The 20,415-nt window shown below is 44.5% G+C and overlaps 2 protein-coding genes across 2 annotated transcripts in view; both read left to right on the top strand.

Annotated features, from left to right (window-relative positions):
* Positions 1-72: 72 nt before the first annotated feature.
* Positions 73-15,745, top strand: LOC139583973 (mitogen-activated protein kinase 12-like). The gene is made up of 12 exons (XM_071415461.1): positions 73-996; positions 2,192-2,321; positions 2,810-2,868; positions 3,073-3,184; positions 3,316-3,345; positions 7,299-7,346; positions 7,736-7,850; positions 11,703-11,774; positions 12,024-12,103; positions 12,202-12,280; positions 14,100-14,273; positions 14,626-15,745. The coding sequence occupies exons 1-12, from the start codon at positions 878-880 to the stop codon at positions 14,691-14,693; spliced, it is 1,086 nt and encodes a 361-aa protein (XP_071271562.1). The 5' UTR covers positions 73-877; the 3' UTR covers positions 14,694-15,745.
* Positions 15,746-15,868: 123 nt separating this feature from the next.
* Positions 15,869-20,415, top strand: part of LOC139583971 (protein MTSS 2-like) — a 48,342-nt gene continuing 43,795 nt past the window's right edge. The window contains exon 1 of the mRNA XM_071415457.1: positions 15,869-16,764. The gene's annotated coding sequence lies outside the window, so the exon portion shown is untranslated. The remainder of the gene's footprint in view (positions 16,765-20,415) is intronic.

Below are 20,415 nucleotides of genomic sequence, written 5' to 3'. Positions count from 1 at the left end.
CTTGTCTAGATTATATAACGTTGCATGTGAATTATTGATGTTGCTCATGTTGAACAGTAAATACTAGAGCCTGCCACACCTGCCATAAAATATATTTTCTTTGTTTCTTTGCAGAAATGTTCAGAAAAAAGACTTGAATCAATTTTATTTAACTGTTTCAAGATATGCTGTTTCTTTCTCCCAAACATGTTGGACAAGTGTGTGCAGTGTATCCTGGTATTGTGTATCTTATGTCTGTTCCTCAGGCCTACACACAACTTTGCGAGTCTCTCCAACCAACCTTGGCGCTGTGGGAGGAATGTCTGTACCCTTGTGGACTCCTCAATGCACATGTCCCAGCAAGCCCTGAATACACTACACTGTAGGCTACACCTCAACATGGCCAATGCAGAAAGACATATAAGGAGCAGCAACATCAAACAGGCCTGTAAAGATTTAACTTACACCCAGTCATACTTGTATTCTATCCTGGGTTTGACTTGTATACCATTGATATTCTGATCTTCCAGGTTATATAGTTATTATATAGTTATTAAATAATAGGGTGCTTTCTTGAAACTATATTCTACTCTGCAGACATGTGAAAATGACAAACTTGTCACAGTTTATTTGTCCAAACAGAACTCATACAACATTAATCAGCAGTTATATTGTGCACACAGCATTGGATGTGCTGTCACACTACGCTTCATAAGACGCGGGAGTGGCTGTGCTGTGGTTGACTCCTGCAGGCGGCGCCTAGTTGCGCGTTAGACGCGCTGCGTATACTGTGACGAGAATTTCAAGAACGCATAGGTAGGACAATTGGTGTGTAAACCAAACTGGGAAATCACCTCTTGGGACACATAGTGAATTTGTTAAGAAGTGGTCAAATAAGATGTCGAGCCGGACCAGACCTGGCTACTGTCGCCAGGACGTGAACAAAACCACCTGGGAGGTACCCGAGCAGTACCGGGAGCTGAAACAGGTGGGGACGGGGGCTTACGGTACAGTCTGGTAAGTGTCGTGGCAACTGGGGTCGAAAGAGATGTAACATCTAACGTTATGTATGTTTTGGTGCACTTTGACATAGTTTAGACTATTCTAAATGTTATATACCTAAAGCGGTGTGGTTAAATTTCGCATGTGACTAGGTTTTGTTTGTTCTCAGTTCGAGAGAAAACAGCACCTCTTGAGTTTCACGCCAAAGCGAGGGGCACTTCCTTATTTGAGGGCAGATTTCTCTGTATCACCTCAACCCATTTTGACATTTCACAGCCTTTTTGCATTCTAATCTCACTGTTGTCTGGAAGTACCCATCTTGAATAGGGTACTCATTCTAATAATGTAGGCTAAACTAGAGCCTAGAATAGAATGACAATATGTATGAAACTAAAAAATTAAACTAAGTGTATTATTCCTACATCACTAAAAAGTTACAAACGCTCCGAAACAGATCTTTAAATAATTTGCACATTGCCATTGCACTCTAGTCACATTACCTTTGTGTGACTGGCAGCATAGGTCCTTACATTGAGTACAACAGTATGAGTCATAATGCATATAAAAACTAGTGGTCAAACAGGGAAATGTTTCCAATCGTTTTTGCACCATTCATTAAAAAAAAATATTATTATATATATATATTTGTTTTAACCTTTTATTTAACTAGGCAAGGCGGTTAAGAACAAATTCTTATTTACAATGACGGCCAAACCCGGACGATGCTGGGCCAATTGTGTGCTGCCCTATGGGACTCCCAATGTGTGATACAGCCTAGATTCGAACCAGGGTGTCTGTAGTGATGCATCTAGCGCTGAGATGCAGTGCCTTAGACCACTGCGCCACTCGGGAATTCCCATAGGGGATTTTAGAAACACTTAAAGAAATGGCTGTGTGTTGTATAGGCTCTGTGGGCGTGTCCAGAGTTGTCAACTGGCTGAATGCCAAAATGTAACACAAGACTCAACTCAGCCTTCCAATGTGGTTCATTTGTATTTGTTGTGAGTTGTACTACAAAGAAGCATCACTTTCTATGTTTGGCTGGGAAATGGTGTACAGGCGGTGGGAAGGGATGTTTAAAAATTGAATTAACCTGATTCTGCAATTGTATAGGACTCAAAGCTTAAAGTTTTAAATCACTTTTTGAGGACCTTGTACTTCTTTCTCTCTCCCTCCAACACCTCAACCTCATCTCCATGTCTGTCTCCAGCTCTGCGGTGGACTTCAGGACAGGGACCAAGGTGGCCATTAAGAAGCTCCACAGGCCCTTCCAGTCTGAGCTCTTTGCTAAGAGGGCCTATCGGGAGCTGAGGCTGCTCAAACACATGAAACATGAAAATGTAAGACCTGCAAGCCTATAGTCCAAAATCAACTCTTATCCTGTTTCAATGCATTACTTTAGTCCTTGAGGTTTGTAGTCCTCAAGGTGTTTCCCGCCCTGAGTGACACTAAGTAATTGCAATCAAGCAGGACAGCAGGTAGCCTAGTGTTTTAATAATAATATATTTTTTAACTTGCTCACCAACAGAACAGCAAAATAACATGGAAAATTATAAATATTTCAACAAGAACATAACTGTATATTAATATCAATCTCTTCCCGTTGAGCCAGTTACCGAAAGGTCGCTGGTTGGAATCCCTGAGCAGGCTAGGTGAAAAATCTGTCGATGTGCCCTTGAGCAAGGCAATTATCCAGAGCGACTTACAGGCGCAATTAGGGTTAAGAACGTCTGTTAAGTGACTTGCATGTAAATGTAGCCTATAATATATCAAATACAACCCTTATTAAATACCTTATGAGTTGTTTCTGTTCTCTCCCTGGGACCAGGTTATTGGCCTTGTCAATGTATTCACTGCAGACCTCTCCTTGGACAGATTCCATGACTTGTGAGTACACTTGTGTTTTCATATTTGGGCACAATAGCTCACGAACCTCAAGTAAACTAAAACAGGAGACACAATATCCACGTTCCACCACTGGATATTTAGCTAAGTCGTTGTTCCATCTTTCCTCTTCATGTTGGTTGGTTATTGTGAAGATAATAGACATTTTAGTCTCTCGAAATCTGTCCCTCCCTCCCTGTCGCTCAGCTATCTGGTGATGCCTTTCATGGGAACAGATCTGGGGAAGTTGATGAAGTTACAGAATCTCTCGGAGGACAAAGTACAGTTCCTGGTGTATCAGATGCTGAAGGGACTCAAGGTGTGTCTCACATAGCCACAAATAATCTCATTGATAAATATTTCTACACAGAGTCCATAAATACAATTTGATTTGATTTGACCCTACTGCTGTATGTTATTGATGGAAATTGTTGTAATCTTTTATTACAGTATATCCATTCTGCTGGCATCATTCATAGGGTGAGTGAATCTCCTTTTTTCCTGTGTGTATCAAATCAAAGTTTATTTGTCACGTGTGCCGAATACAACAGGTGTAGTAGACCTTACAGTGAAATGCTTACTTACAGGCTCTAACCAATAGTGGAAAAAAATAGTTAAGTAAAAAATAAAAGTAGCGAGGCTACATACAGACACCGGTTAGTCAGGCTGATTGAGGTAGTATGTACATGTAGATATGGTTAAAGTGACTATGCATATATGATAAACAGAGAGTAGCAGCAGCGTAAAAGAGTGGTGGGGCGGGGGGTGCACACAAACCAAATAGTCCGGGTAGCCATTTGATTACCTGTTCAGGAGTTTTATGGCTTGGGGATAAAAACTGTTGAGAAGCCTTTTTCTCCTTGACTTGGCACTCCAGTACCGCTTGCCATGCGGTAGTAGAGAGAACAGTCTATGACTGGGGTGGCAGTCAATTTTTAGGGCCTTCCTCTGACACTGCCTGGTGTAGAGGTCCTGGATGGCAGGCAGCTTAGCCCCAGTGATGTACTGTGCCGTACGCACTACCCTCTGTGTAGTGCCTTGCGGTCGGAGGCCGAGCAATTGCCGTACCAGGCAGTGATGCAACCAGTCAGGATGCTCTCGATGTTGCAGCTGTAGAAACTTTTGAGGATCTCAGGACCCATGCCAAATTTTTTTAGTTTCCTGAGGGGGAATAGGCTTAGTCGTGCCCTCTTCACGACCGTCTTGGTGTGTTTGGACCATTCTAATTTGTTGGTGATGTAGACACCAAGGAACTTGAAGCTCTCAACCTGCTCCACTACAGCCCCGTCAATGAGAATGGGGGCGTGATCAGTCCTCCTTTTCCTGTAGTCCACAATCATCTCCTTAGTCTTGAGTTGAGGGATAGGTTGTTATTCTGGCACCACCGGGCAGGTCTCTGACCTCCCTATAGGCTGTCTCGTCATTGTCGGTGATCAGGCCTACCACTGTTGTCATCTGCAAACTTAATGATGGTGTTGGAGTTGTGCCTGGCCATGCTTTCGTGGGTGAACAGGGAGTACAGGAGGGGACTGAGCATGTACCCCTTGGGGGCTCCAGTGTTGAGGATCAGCGTGGCAGACGTGTTGCTATCTACCCTCACCACCTGGGGGCGGCCCGTCAGTAAGTCCAGGATTCAGTTGCAGAGGGAGGTGTTTAGTCCCAGGATCCTTAGCTGAGTGATGAGCTTTGAGGGTACTATGGTGTTGAACGCTGAGCTGTAGTCAATGAATAGCATTCTCACATAAGTGTTCCTTTTGTCCAGGTGGGAAAGGTCAGTGTGGAGTGCAATAGAGATTGCATCATCTGTGGATCTGTTTGGGTGGTATGCAAATTGGAGTGGGTCTAGGGTTTCTGGGATAATGTTTTTGATGTGAGCCATTACCAGCCTTTCAAAGCACTTCATGGCTACAGACGCGAGTGCTATGGGTCTGTAGTCATTTAGGCAGGTTGCCTTTGTGTTCCCGGGCACAGGGACTATGGTGGTCTACTTGAAACATGTTTGTATTACAGACTCAATCAGGTACAGTGAAGACACCTGCCAGTTGGTCAGCACATGCCTGGAGCACACGTCCTGGTAATCCGTCTGGCCCCGCAGCCTTGTGTATGTTGACCTGTTTAAAGGTCTTACTCACGTCGACTATGGAGAGCGTGATCACACAGTCGTCCGGAACAGCTGATGCATGCCTCAGTGTTGCTTGCCTCGAAGCGAGCATAAAGTGATTTAGCTCGTCTGGTAGGCTCGTGACACTGGGCAGCTCGCGGCTGTGCTTCCCTTTGTAGTCTGTAATAGTTTTCAAGCCCTTATGTGGCATAAGACGAGCATCGGAGCCAGTGTAGTATGATTCAATCTTAGCCCTGTATTGACGCTTTGCCTGTTTGATGGTTTGTCGCAAGGCATAGCAGGATTTCTTGTAAGGGTTAGAGTCCCGCACCTTGAAAGTGGCAGCTCTACCCCTTAGCTCAGTGTGAATGTTGCCTGTAATCCATGGCTTCTGGTTTGGTTATGTATGTACAGTCAGTGTGGGGACGACATCCTCAATGCACTTATTGATAAAGCCGGTGACTGATGTGGTGTATTCCTCAATGCCATCGGAAGAATCTCGGAACATGTTCCAGTCTGTGATAGAAAAACAGTCCTGTAGTTTAGCATCCGCTTTATCTGACCACTTTTTTATAGACCGAGTCACTGGTGCTTCCTGCTTTAATATTTGCTTGTAAGCAGGAATCAGGAGGATAGAGTTGTGGATGGATTTAACAAATGGAGGGCGAGGGAGAGCATTGTGCACATCTCTGTGTGGAGTACAGGTGATCTAGATTTTTTTTTTCTTCCTCTGGTTGCACATTTAACATGTTGATAGAAATTTGGTAGAACTGATTTAAGTTTCCCTGCATTCAAATCAAATTTATTTATATAGCCCTTCGTACATCAGCTGATATCTCAAAGTGCTGTACAGAAACCCAGCCTAAAACCCCAAACAGCAAGCAATGCAGGTGTAGAAGCACAGTGGCTAGGAAAAACTCCCTAGAAAGGCCAAAACCTAGGAAGAAACCTAGAGAGGAACCAGGCTATGAGGGGTGGCCAGTCCTCTTCTGGCTGTGCTGGGTGGAGATTATAACAGAACATGGCCAAGATGTTCAAATGTTCATAAATGACCAGCATGGTCAAATAATAATAATCACAGTGGTTGTCGAGGGTGCAACAAGTCAGCACCTCAGTAGTAAATGTCAGTTGGCTTTTCATAGCCGATCATTCATAGTATCTCTACCGCTCCTGCTGTCTCTAGAGAGTTGAAAACAGCAGGTCTGGGACAGGTAGCACGTCCGGTGAACAGGTCAGGGTTCCATAGCCGCAGGCAGAACAGTTGAAACTGGAGCAGCAGCACGGCGAGGTGGACTGGGGACAGCAATGAGTCATCATGCCAGGTAGTCCTGAGGCAGGGCTCAGGTCCTCCGAGAGAGAGAAAGAAAGAGAGAAAGAGATTATTAGAGAGGGCATACTTAAATTCACACAGGACACCGGATAAGACAGGAAAAGTACTCCAGATATAACAGACTGACCCTAGCCCCCCGACACATAAACTACTGCAGCATAAATACTGGAGGCTGAGACAGGAGGGGTCCGGAGACACTGTGGCCCCATCCGATGATACCCCTGGACAGGGCCAAACAGGCATTAAAGTCTCCGGCCACTAGGAGCGCCGCCTCTGGGTGAGCGGTTTCCTGTTTACTTATTTCCTTATACAGCTGACTGAGTGCGGTCTTAGTGGCAGCTTCTGTCTGTGGTGGTAAATAAACAGCCAAGAAAGTATAGCTGAAAACTCTCTAGACAAGTAGTGGCCTACAATTTATCACAATATACTCTTATACGATATATACACAATATACGATTCCGTGAAACATAAGATATTATAGTTTTTGATGTCCCGTTGGTAGGATATTCGTGATCCTACCTCGTCTAATTTATTGTCCAATGATTGCACGTTGGCGAGTAATATTGACGGTAACGGCAGCTTTCCCACTCGCCTCCTGCGGGTCCTCACGAGGCATCCCGCTCTGTGTCCTCTAAACCTGCGTCTCCTCCTCTTGCAAATAACGGGGATGTTGGCCCTGTCGGGTGTTTGGAGAATGTCCTGTGCTTCCTGGTTGTTTAAGAAAAAATCTTTGTCTCATCTGAGGTGAGTGATCGCTGTCCTGATATCCAGAAGCTCTTTTTTTGCTGTAAGATACGGTGGCAGAAACATTATGTACAAAATAAGTTACAAATAACATGAAAAGACCCCACATAATAGCACAATTGGTTGGGCGCCCGTAAAACTGCTGCCATTTCTTCCGGTGCCATTTTCACGCGTGTGTGTGTATGCACGAGCCTGTGTAATGCAAGTGTGCGTGTGTGAGGCCCCTCAAAATGACCCACTTAATGTTTGTATCTGCAGGACCTCAAACCTGGGAATCTGTCTGTTAACCAGGAATGTGAGCTCAAGGTACACAGTCACACACACAGTGCTCTGATAACCTAAATAAACATTCCACCATTGTGTCCAGCTCCACTGTCAATAACTCAGTCTGTGGCTTAACGGCCTCTGCACAGGCCAACAGACAACATTTCGCTCTGTTGTCATGGTTTGATGTTTGAGCACAGTTTTGCAGCAATAATAACTTCCATAATAATAACTTGCATAGTATTTCGTAGTCATAAACTGTCCCATTGATGTGCAATTTATTATTAGTAGGACTGATTTTGTAAATGGCATATGATTGTGATAGAGTATGTGGTTGTTTTACCTTAATTGAATGAAGAGCGCGTCTGCTGAATGACTCAAATGTAAATGTATTGTCCAGTAATAATAAAAGCATGTTGTGTCTGTGTCAGATCCTGGACTTTGGGTTGGCGCGGCAGGCTGACAGTGAGATGACAGGCTACGTAGTGACTCGCTGGTACAGAGCCCCAGAGGTCATCCTCAGCTGGATGCACTACACCCAGACTGGTCAGTACACTTCGCAAAACTAATCTTAATTGGTCCAGGATTTGTGTTGGTAAGCCACTGATGGTTAAGGCTAATACTGGGATACATACAATTGATCCTAGATTGGATCCTCTACAAGGATGTAAAGTAATCTGAGTGGTCTATGTAGATGACCGTGTCTACTGAATGCATTGCATACTGTATGTAGTGTACATTGAAGCCTATGGACGATGGTAGAATGTCCATTAGGTGGTGCTCTGTTCTATATTTTTGCCTAGTGATAAATGCACTCAAACATGGTTTTATCAGCTCTGAACACCAGTCATGTTAATTGAGGTTCTTTCTATCAAAAACAGTTTATTCATGACTGCCTTGTCAGGAAACTTAAGGAGAGAGATGCTGCTTACAAACACGCAAGGTGACCAGGGACTATTGTATGGTTAAACAGTACAGATATGACCTACGGACGACGCAATCGCCATTACACTGCCCTCACCCACCTGGACAAAAGGAATGCATATGTGAGGATGCTGTTTATTGTCTGCAGCTTGGCCATAGTGCACTCTAAGCTCACCACAAAGCTCACGGCACTGGGACTGAACTCCTCTCTATGCAATTGGGTCCTGGACTTCCTGACGGGCCGTCACCAGGTGGTGAAGGTAAGCAACATTACCTCCTCCGCACTAATCCTCAACACGAATGCGTCCTCAGTCCCCTCCTGTACTCCCGTATACCCACGACTGCATGGCCTCACACAGTTCCAACTCAGTGGCGGCACGGCAGTAGTAAGCCTGATTACCAACAACAACGAGAAGGCCTACAGACACACACTGACAGCGTGGTACCAGATAAACAACCTCTCCCTCAATGTCAGCAAAACAAATGAGCTGATTGTGGACTTCAGGAGGAACCACATTTGGCACGCCCCCATCCTCATCAACTGGGCCGTCGCGGAGACGGTCAAAAACGGCAAGTTCCTCAGCAGTTTGAATCGGTCAACCACACGGACACCTTGGTGCAGAAGGCACGACATCGACTCTTCATCCTCTGGAGTCTGAAGAAATTTGTCCTGTCCCCAATGGCCTTCAGTGTTCTACAGGATCACCATTGAGAGCATTACCCCCCCCCCCCATATGAACATTTACCCTGCCCCTCCCCCGATGGACATTTATTGTTGTAAATATAAATATTGTTTCATTCACTTCTCTTTTTAACCTGCACTGTTGAAGCTCAGAGTTTTAAGAATTTCACTGTATCCTCAAATCAAATCAAATCAAATTTTATTAGTCACATACACATGGTTAGCAGATGTTAATGCGAGTGTAGCGAAATGCTTGTGCTTCTAGTTCCGACAATGCAGTAATAACCAACAAGTAATCTAAGCTAACAATTCCACAACTACTACCTTATACACACACAAGTGTAAAGGGATAAAGAATATGTACATAAAGATATATGAATGAGTGGTGGTACAGAACGGCATAGGCAAGATGCAGTAGATGGTATAGAGTACGGTATATACATATGAGATGAGTACTGTAGGGTATGTAAACATAAAGTGGCATAGTTTAAAGTGGCTAGTGGTACATGTATTACATAAAGATGGCAAGATGCAGTAGATGATATAGAGTACAGTATATACATATGAGATGGGTAATGTAGGGTATGTAAACATTATATTAAGTGGCATTGTTTAAAGTGGCTAGTGGTACATTTTTACATAATTTCCATCAATTCCCATTTTTAAAGTGGCTGGAGTTGAGTCAGTATGTTGGCAGCGGCCGCTAAATGTTAGTGGTGGCTGTTTAACAGTCTGATGGCCTTGAGATAGAAGCTGTTTTTCAGTCTCTCGGTCCCTGCTTTGATGCACCTGTACTGACCTCGCCTTCTGGATGATAGCGGGGTGAACAGGCAGTGACTCGGGTGTTTGTTGTCCTTGATGATCTTTATGGCCTTCCTGTGACATCGGGTGGTGTAGGTGTCCTGGAGGGCAGGTAGTTTGCCCCCGGTGATGCGTTCTGCAGACCTCACTACCCTCTGGAGAGCCTTACGGTTGTGGGCGGAGCAGTTGCCGTACCAGGCGGTGATACAGCCCGACAGGATGCTCTCGATTGTGCATCTGTAGAAGTTTGTGAGTGCTTTTGGTGACAAGCCGAATTTCTTCAGCCTCCTGAGGTTGAAGAGGCGCTGCTGCGCCTTCTTCACGACGCTGTCTGTGTGGGTGGACCAATTCAGTTTGTCCGTGATGTGTACACCGAGGAACTTAAAACTTTCCACCTTCTCCACTACTGACCCGTCGATGTGGATAGGGGGGTGCTCCCTCTGCTGTTTCCTGAAGTCCACAATCATCTCCTTTGTTTTGTTGACGTTGAGTGTGAGGTTATTTTCCTGACACCACACTCCGAGGGCCCTCACCTCCTCCCTGTAGGCCGTCTCGTCGTTGTTGGTAATCAAGCCTACCACTGTAGTGTCATCCGCAAACTTGATGATTGAGTTGGAGGCGTGCATGGCCACGCAGTCGTGGGTGAACAGGGAGTACAGGAGAGGGCTCAGAACGCACCCTTGTGGGGCCCCAGTGTTGAGGATCAGCGGGGTGGAGATGTTGTTACCTACCCTCACCACCTGGGGGCGGCCCGTCAGGAAGTCCAGGACCCAGTTGCACAGGGCGGGGTCGAGACCCAGGGTCTCGAGCTTGATGACGAGTTTGGAGGGTACTATGGTGTTAAATGCTGAGCTGTAATCGATGAACAGCATTCTCACATGGGTATTCCGCTTGTCCAGATGGGTTAGGGCAGTGTGCAGTGTGGTTGCGATTGCGTCGTCTGTGGACCTATTGGGTCGGTAAGCAAATTGGAGTGGGTCTAGGGTGTCCGGTAGGGTGGAGGTGATATGGTCCTTGACTAGTCTCTCAAAGCACTTCATGATGACGGAAGTGAGTGCTACGGGGCGGTAGTCGTTTAGCTCAGTTACCTTAGCTTTCTTGGGAACAGGAACAATGGTGGCCCTCTTGAAGCATGTGGGAACAGCAGACTGGGATAAGGATTGATTGAATATGTCCGTAAACACACCAGCCAGCTGGTCTGCGCATGCTCTGAGGACGCGGCTGGGAATGCCGTCTGGGCCTGCAGCCTTGCGAGGGTTAACACGTTTAAATGTTTTACTCACCTCGGCTGCAGTGAAGGAGAGCCCGCAGGTTTTGGTAGGGGGCCGTGTCAGTGGCACTGTATTGTCCTCAAAGCGGGCAAAAAAGTTGTTTAGCCTGTCTGGGAGCAAGACATCCTGGTCCGCGACGGGGCTGGTTTTCTTTTTGTAATCCGTGATTGACTGTAGACCCTGCCACATACCTCTTGTGTCTGAGCTGTTGAATTGCGACTCGATTTTGTCTCTGTACTGGGACTTAGCCTGTTTGATTGCCTTGCGGAGAGAATAGCTACACTGTTTGTATTCGGTCATGCTTCCGGTCACCTTGCCCTGGTTAAAAGCAGTGGTTCGCGCTTTCAGTTTCACGCGAATGCTGCCGTCAATCCACGGTTTCTGGTTTGGGAATGTTTTAATCGTTGCTGTGGGTACGACATCGTCAATGCACTTCCTAATGAACTCGCTCACCGAATCAGCATATTCGTCACTATTGTTGTTGGACGCAATGCGGAACATATTCCAATCCGCGTGATCGAAGCAGTCTTGAAGCGTGGAATCAGATTGGTCGGACCAGCGTTGAACAGACCTGAGCGCGGGAGCTTGTTGTTTTAGTTTCTGTTTGTAGGCTGGAATCAACAAAATGCTGCAATTACATCTGCGACCCTGTTCATGTGACTAATAAACTAATTTAATGTAATCACTTAACAGTATTCTCTCCTTGTCTTCTCTTCTTAGTGGACATCTGGTCAGTGGGCTGCATCATGGCAGAGATGCTGTCGGGAAAACCACTGTTCAAAGGCAATGACCGTATCCTGATTTGACGTGATCTGACCTGCCCCTGAGCCTTCCCATCCACTGTTGCACAATACACTTATACAATTCTATTACTGTGGTTAATGCTGTTTGTTGTGGAATCATGCGTGTTTCCATTTTTACTTTTCAGTTTGCCTGACTATAACTAGATTATACCCTTACATGGCCAGGTGGTTCTGTTTCACCTTTACTGTAGATACAATGTGTTCACTATGTAGTTTGACCTTGACCTGTGGAGCACAGACCTGGATCAGCTGACTGAGATCATGAAAATCACTGGGACGCCCACTCAGGACTTCATCACCAAACTGCAGTCTCAGGATGTGAGTCATACACATACTGTACTTAAACGCCAAACACATACTATATGCCGACATACACATTGGCCTTGATTTAAATATGTTGACATTCTATTTCTCAGGCTAAAAACTATGTCAAAAGCCTTCCCAAAGTGCAAAAGAAAGACCTTCAGGAACTCTTTTCCAAAGTCAGCCCACAGGGTAAAACTATCACCATCGCATATAATGTATAGTGAATCTGCAGAATCCCATCGGCATGACTACTGTGTGCTGTCTTTATCTCTGTCTTTATCTCTCTGTTTAGATGTATGTATTCCCTCTGTTCTGTTTAGATGTACAGTGGGGAGAACAAGTATTTGATACACTGCCGATTTTGCAGGTTTTCCTACTTACAAAGCATGTAGAGGTCTGTAATTTTTATCATAGGTACATTTCAACTGTGAGCGACGGAATCTAAAACAAACATCCAGAAAATTACATTGTATGGTTTTTAAGTAATTAATGTGCTTTTTTTTGCATGACATAAGTTTTTGATCACCTACCAACCAGTAAGAATTCCGGCTCTCACAGACCTGTTAGTTTTTCTTTAAGAAGCCCTCCTGTTCTCCACTCATTACCTGTATTAACTGCACCTGTTTGAACTCGTTACCTGTATAAAAGACACCTGTCCACACATTCAATCAAACAGACTCCAACCTCTCCACAATGGCCAAGACCAGAGAGCTGTGTAAGGACATCAGGGATAAAATTATAGACCTGCACAAGGCTGGGATGGGCTACAGGACAATAGGCAAGCAGCTTGGTGAGAAGGCAACAACTGTTGGCGCAATTATTAGAAAATGGAAGAAGTTCAAGATGACGGTCAATCACCCTCGGTCTGGGGCTCCATGCAAGTTCTCACCTCGTGGGGCATCAATGATCATGAGGAAGGTGAGGGATCAGAACTACACGGCAGGACCTGGTCAATGACCTGAAGAGAGCTGGGACCACAGTCTCAAAGAAAACCATTGGTAACACACTATGCCGTCATGGATTAAAATCCTGCAGCGCACTCAAGGTCCCCCTGCTCAAGCCAGCGCATGTCCAGGCCCGTCTGAAGTTTGCCAATGACCATCTGGATGATCCAGAGGAGGAATGGGAGAGGGTCATGTGGTCTGATGAGACAAAAATAGAGCTTTTTGGTCTAAACTCCGCTCGCCGTGTTTGGAGGAAGAAGAAGGATGAGTACAACCCCAAGAACACCATCCAAACCGTGAAGCATGTAGGTGGAAACATCATTCTTTGGGGATGCTTTTCTGCAAAGGGGACAGGACGACTGCACCGTATTGAGGGGAGGATGGATGGGGCCATGTAACGCGAGATCTTGGCCAACAACCTCCTTCCCTCAGTAAGAGCATTGAAGATGGGTCGTGGCTGGGTCTTCTAGCATGACAACGACCTGAAACACACAGCCAGGGCAACTAAGGAGTGGCTCCGTAAGAAGCATCTCAAGGTCCTGGAGTGGCCTAGCCAGTCTCCAGACCTAAACCCAATAGAAAATCTTTGGAGGGAGCTGAAAGTCCGTATTGCCCAGCGACAGCCCCGAAACCTGAAGGTCTGTATGGAGGAGTGGGCCACAATCCCTGCTGCAGTGTGTGCAAACCTGGTCAAGAACTACAGGAAACGTATGATCTCTGTAATTGCAAACAAAGGTTTCTGTACCAAATATTAAGTTCTGCTTTTCTGATGTATCAAATACTTATGTCATGCAATAAAATGCAAATTAATTACTTAAAAATCATACAATGTGATTTTCGGGATTTTTGTTTTAGATTCCGTCACAGTTGAAGTGTACCTATGATAAAAATTACAGACCTCTACATGCTTTGTAAGTAGGAAAACCTGCAAAATCGGCAGTATATCAAATACTTGTTCTCCCCACTGTATGTATTCCCTCTGTTAAGTGTATTGAGACTGTGATGTACTTTAAAATGAAATTTTACTTGATTTTATTCAATATCTCACTTCCTTTCATCTCCAGCGGTGACAGTTATAGAGTGCATGCTGCTGCTCGACCCAGAGAGTAGGGTGATGGCGGCGGAGGCCCTCGCCCTGCCATACTTCTCAGAGTTTAGCGAGCCAGAGGAGGAGACTGAGGCCCAGCCTTACGACCACTCGGTAGACAACTCTGACTTGCCCTTGGAACAGTGGAAACGTAAGGAGGAGGGGAGGGCTGTATTCATTATGCACCAAACAGAAGAAACAGACTGAAACAGGGAGAGATTACCTGAACTTGTCCAATAGCAACGATTGTTTTTGTTTTCCATTTGCAAAACGTTTTGCTACTGTGTGCCGTAATGAATACAACCCAGGACAGAGGGGAAGACGTGTCAATATCGACCAGTTTGTTTTTTAGTGTGTTTGTGTTGCTATTGGATTTTACAGTGAGCTACTGCAATATGCACAGTTGCAGGATTTCATTCTCTACAATGAATTTCAATGAAAATCCTTCTATATGTAAACACTATGTTATTTATGTCTTCTCTCCTCCATTTGTTTGTTCACAGGTCACACGTTCACAGAGATCTTGTCTTTCCAGCCCCAAGTGGTTGAGTCCAGGGAAACCGCACTGTAAGGTGAAGCGTCGCCCATGGAAACAAACCCCCACCCACCATTTGTTTTTACAAGTGTCCTCCTCTGTTAATCCAACATTCTCAGACTGTAATTTTTGTATGGGTTTACTCCTCACGTGTGTACATTTTCAACTATTTTCATACCACTCTTGTTGGCTCCTGGATCAAGCGATTGTCAAGACAACGATGTTTGTCCTTCTAGGATAAGACGTTGTTTGTCCTTCTAGGATAAGACGTTGTTTGTCCTTCTAGGATAAGACGTTGTTTGTCCTTCTAGGATAAGACGTTGTTTGTCCTTTTAGGATAAGACGTTGTTTGTCCTTTTAGGATAAGACGTTGTTTGTCCTTTTAGGATAAGACGTTGTTTGTCCTTTTAGGATAAGACGTTGTTTGTCCTTTTAGGATAAGACGTTGTTTGTCCTTTTAGGATAAGACGTTGTTTGTCCTTTTAGGATAAGACGTTGTTTGTCCTTTTAGGATAAGACGTTGTTTGTCCTTTTAGGATAAGACGTTGTTTGTCCTTTTAGGATAAGACGTTGTTTGTCCTTTTAGGATAAGACGTTGTTTGTCCTTTTAGGATAAGACGTTGTTCGTCCTTTTAGGATAAGACGTTGTTCGTCCTTTTAGGATAAGACGTTGTTTGTCCTTTGACTAGAATTCTAGGACGTTTCCATGTGTGTGTAGCTGTGTAGTCTAAACATGTCTGTGACCCCCTACTGATGTTTCCTTGCAATTTCCGTTTATCACCCTAATGAACAATGGTACAGGTCCAAACATCTGAAACCATTTACTAAAGTGTGAGCACAGGAGCAGTTATTTGATGACACAGATTGCAGACACATAAAAACCATTGGTGGTCTGTAAAACGTTGCACAATTTTTTACATTTAAAAAAATATATAAGCCGTTTACTGTAATTTTGCTGACATTGGATATTTATTTTTTTATTAAAACATCATTGTTTAAAGAAGTTTTTTTTCTTCATGCATACCTCTTTGTAGATATTTATATAAAGGATAATCCACCTGACTATAAGTCAACTCTTTTGTGAGAAATGCTTTTGTGTTTTGTGTTCCCTTTGCCATCTCTTGTTGGATACAAACCTGTATTGCTACTTTCAAGATTGGTACAGTAAGGAAGCTTCTTACCCCCCAATTATGATCATTTCCTATCAGATAACAGTAGAGGGCAGCACCTTCACAAAAACAGATGTTTTCCAGGACAGACGGTGCTCCCAGTATTATTGTACTCCTCGACAGTTTCCTCTTCATTTATCAAACATAATGAGTGATATTCTGTGTTTCAATCATATCTCAATATTATCTACAGCATGTAGACACCAAATATATAGCTAATATTGTAAGCCTTTACTTTACTCAAAATATCAACACTGAGTGTAGAAAACATTAAGAACACCTTAATATTGAGGCACACCCAACCTTTTACCCTCAGAACAGCCTCAATTCAAGGTGTCAAAAGCGTTCCACAGGGATGCTGGCGCATGTTGACTCCAATGCTTCCCACAGTTGTGTCAAGTTGGCTGGATGTCCTTTGGGTGGTGGACCATTCTTGATACACACGGGAAACTGTTGAGCGTGAACCCAGCAGCGTTGTAGTTCTTGACACAAACCTGGCACCTACTACCATACCCCGTTCAAAGGCACTTAAATCTTTTGTCTTGCCCATTCACTCTCTGAATGGCACACATACACAATCCATGTCTCAATTGTCTCAAGGCTTAAAAATCCTTTAACCTGTATCTTGTATTTTTTTATTTAACCTGTTTCCGCCCCTTCATCTACACTGATTAAAGTGGATTTAACAAGTGACATTAATAAGGGATCATGACTTTCACCTGGTCAGTCTGTCATGGAAAGAGCAGGTGTTCTTAATGTTTTGTACACTCAGAGTATTACCATTCATATTTTGAAATCTGATTCTCAGATTCTGTTTCTTCAAATTTTCCACCAACTGCAGAATGTAACAAGGTGGTCTTGACTGACCCCTGACCTCCAGGATCCTAGGTCCCCTCAACCAGAGGATGTGCATCCTCTAAGTCCCCTCCAACCCTTCGGTGAGTGTGTATCTTGTGTTATCCATCCCTTTAAGGTGCTTGATATGGTTCTGTCAGAAGTTCTGTTCCCTAGCTCAGACAGGAAACGGTTTGGAAAGCAATTTTTGTACCCTCTTCTCTACCATCACACCACTGACCACCCCTCTCCTCTACCGCCCCAACACCGACCACCCCTCTTCCGCCCCACAACCGTCCACCCCTCCTCTCCTCTACCGCCCCACAACCATCCACCCCTCCTCTCCTCTTCCGCCCCACAACCGTCCACCCCTCCTCTCCTCTACCGCCCCACAACCGTCCACCCCTCCTCTCCGCTACCGCCCCAACACCGACCACCCCTCTTCCGCCCCACAACCGTCCATCCCATCTCTCTTAAAATAAGCAAACACGTTTGGTGTTCGCCAAAAGGCATGTGGGAGAATCCCCCAAAATATGGAAGATGGTACTCTGGTCAGATGAGACTAAAATTGAGCTTTTTGGCCATCAAGGAAAACGATATGTCTGGTGCAAACCCAACACCTCTCATCATCCCGAGAACACCATCCACCATCCAACACCATGCTGTGGGGATGTTTTTCATCGGCAAGGACTGGGAAACTGGTCAGAATTGAAGGAATGATGGATGGTGCTAAATACAGGGAAATTCTTGAGGGAAACCTGTTTCAGTCTTCCAGAGATTTGAAACTGGGATGGAGGTTCACCTTCCAGCAGGACAATGACCCAAAGCATACTGCTAAAGCAACACTCGAGTGGTTTAAGGGGAAACATTTAAATGTCTTGGAATGGCCTATTCAAAGCCCAGACCTCAATCCAATTGAGAATCTGTGGTATGACTTAAAGATTGCTGTACACCAGCGGAACCCATCCAACTTGAAGGAGCTGGAGCAGTTTTGCCTTGAAGTATGGACAAAAAAATCCCAGTGACTAGATGTGCGAAGCTTATAGAGACACCCCAAGAGACTTGCAGCTGTAATTGCTGCAAAAGGTGGTTCTAACAAAGTATTGACTTTGGGGGGGGTGAATATTTATGCACGCTCAAGTTTTCAGTTTTTTTTTCTTATTTCTTGTTTGTTTCACAAGAAAAAATATTTTGCATCTTCAAGGTGGTAGGCATGTTGTGTAAATCAAATGATAGAACCCCCCCCAAAAAATCATCTATTTTAATTCCAGGTTGTAAGGCAACAAAAATAGGAAAAATGCCACGGGGGGTGAATACTTTCGCAATGCACTGTATATATGTAACAGTTTAACTTTAGTCCGTTCTCTCGCCCCGGGCGCGAACCAGGGACCCTCTGCACACATCAACAACTGACACCCACGAAGCATCGTTACCCATCGCTCCACAAAGGCCGCGGCCCTTGCAGAGCAAGGGGAACCACTACTTCAAGGTTTCAGAGCAAGTGACGTCACCGACTGAAAGGCTGCTAGTGCGCACCACCGCTACCTAGCTAGCCATTTCACATCGGTTATATATACTACACTACTTTTCACTAAAAAGTAGTGCACTACCTATGGAATAGGGTGCCTTTTGGTGCACATCCATAGTGGAGGTATGTGCTGGTGACGTGCACTACAACCCCACCCCTATGCACCCCAGAGAGCAGTTACTTCTATGGGGCCTACAGTTGATTGGAGTGGGATAAAGTTCCTCTTATAGCCAAAGGTTTGAACCGCAGATCACGCTGGAAGTCAAAGTTAACACCGTCTCATATTGGCTTAACATGGAGAAGGGCATGGGTTGGGCCTGCTTCTTTTTTTTTTCTGGTGTTAAGTGAGGATTTTGGACATCCGTAATCTGTTTCTCACCGAAAGTATTAAATACAACTGTCAGAAAGAGTGAAAATATTATTCTAACTTAATCAAGCATCTGTTGCTGTTTTTCCAGCTATGTGGAGGGCCTTTCCTTTTGTTTTGCACTCTTTGTTTTTCTGTATGATGTTATATTTTCTTAATTTCTATCATAGATCAGACTACATGTGAGATGTGTATTATTGAGATCTTTGTGGCCCAATGATTTGTGGCCCAATGATAATGGTACATGATTTGATTCAGACCTCCACGGGGCAATGCCTCCTGCCTCAGTCCATCAGTTTATGCAATAACAGATTCACCAAACACAATGGAACCTCTTGCTTAATTTGTATACTGCCAAATATCAGATGGTGTGAAGTTGGATTACAGGGTAACTTTATAAGCCTTGTGTGAAATTTACACATTATGGACACCGATAGTTCAGCCTAGCTGTGCCCAATCATCTGCCATGATGAGACAGTCCCTCCTTGTGTGTTCTTTTTATTTAAAGCCTGACGAAGACCTTCAGGTCGAAACCGTTGCACAATAGAACTACGGGAGTAATCACCAGTGTGCAGGTATCTATTTTTTCTCATAATTTTACTTCTTGTACCTGCATGTTACTGGATATGCGTACACTACTTCAAAGCTGATTTAGTTAACATATTTACTTAATTTGGGATGACATACAGGGATCACTTATGTAACAGACGTGGGCAGTATTTGGAGAATTTGTAAATCCTGATTGATTTTATGATCAAGTGGACATATGGCCCGCTGTCCACCAGAGCAGACCCCAGCATCACGTTTGTTATCCCTCACCATGGGTGATAAACCCAAGAGAGAGGGGGCCCAAGGAATCATGGGTAAGGCATTGCTAGGGGGTCAAAGGTCACAGTCTATCACTGTTGTCTCCTTTCTCTTTTTGGATTCGGGCGGGTGGAGGGGGAGCGCGGGTGCTAGGGGGCACTTGTGGTCAGGTCAAGGTTGAGAACCGCATGTTCCCAATGGAGTAGTCTTCTAGGAGTAATTAGGACTGTTTCTGGTCAAAGACACCCTCAACCGGTTGCACGATAGTTTGTGAAAAAACTTTAAACTTGTTCCAGCCAGGTTTATGCTCTGTTATGAAATGGAATGCTAAGACACAACACGTTAACTTCAATTTAAATGGTACCCTGATTGTATGCGGTTATCACATTTTTAAATAATCATCACATGGTTTATATCTGTTTTATCGCATATTTGGAAAGATAAACTGTTCTTTCTCTCGCAGCCTCTTTCTAATGAAAAAAAACATATAGCCTTTTTGAAGGGTAAAAAAACAAACAGGCCTTATCACAAAATGGCAGATAAATATATGCCCAGGTTTGAAACCCTTAAACTTAAGATACGGAAGCTTTCGCCATCTTCAAAGTCTCTCCAACTTGACACGTTTAGAGTGGATGATTGATATAAGTCGTACAGCTTTACAGTCTTACGAAGAGTGAGGAGAAACAGAAGAGTTAGCATTTTCCCCCTACTAAAGCCGTCCCTCGTTGAATTAGGGAATAACGGAAACTGATGCAGACACACGTGGAGGAAGGAGGGCTGAGGGCAGAACAGTGAGGCTGAGCTCTGGGGGTGTTGGTTGTGAGGAATGGATGTGGTGTCAGTGTCAAGATATTTTCTGTTTATGGCTGTTTTGTCAGGGATGCCAGGGAGCTCTGTGGTTCAGACTGACTGGGCTGCAGGCCCACAGACAGGCCTCTGAGAGACTCATGGCTGCCCATGTGGTTGGGGAAACACAGTAGGCCACATAGTAGACCACATACATCCAAATATATAGAGATTTTTATGTACAATAGTAGTATTGACAAAATGTAT

Source organism: Salvelinus alpinus, chromosome 9 (assembly GCF_045679555.1).
Source record: "Salvelinus alpinus chromosome 9, SLU_Salpinus.1, whole genome shotgun sequence".
NCBI lineage: Eukaryota > Metazoa > Chordata > Actinopteri > Salmoniformes > Salmonidae > Salvelinus > Salvelinus alpinus.
Note: the sequence above shows the minus strand (reverse complement) of the source record. Positions and strands in the feature narration are given on the sequence as shown.

Coding starts and splice junctions, on each gene's coding strand:
- LOC139583973 (XM_071415461.1), top strand. CDS start 878: ATGTCGAGCCGGACCAGACCTGGCTACTGTCGCCAGGACGTGAACAAA. Junction 2,869..3,072: donor TTGGACAGATTCCATGACTT/GTGAGTACACTT, acceptor CCTGTCGCTCAG/CTATCTGGTGATGCCTTTCA. Junction 7,851..11,702: donor GATGCACTACACCCAGACTG/GTCAGTACACTT, acceptor TTCTCTTCTTAG/TGGACATCTGGTCAGTGGGC.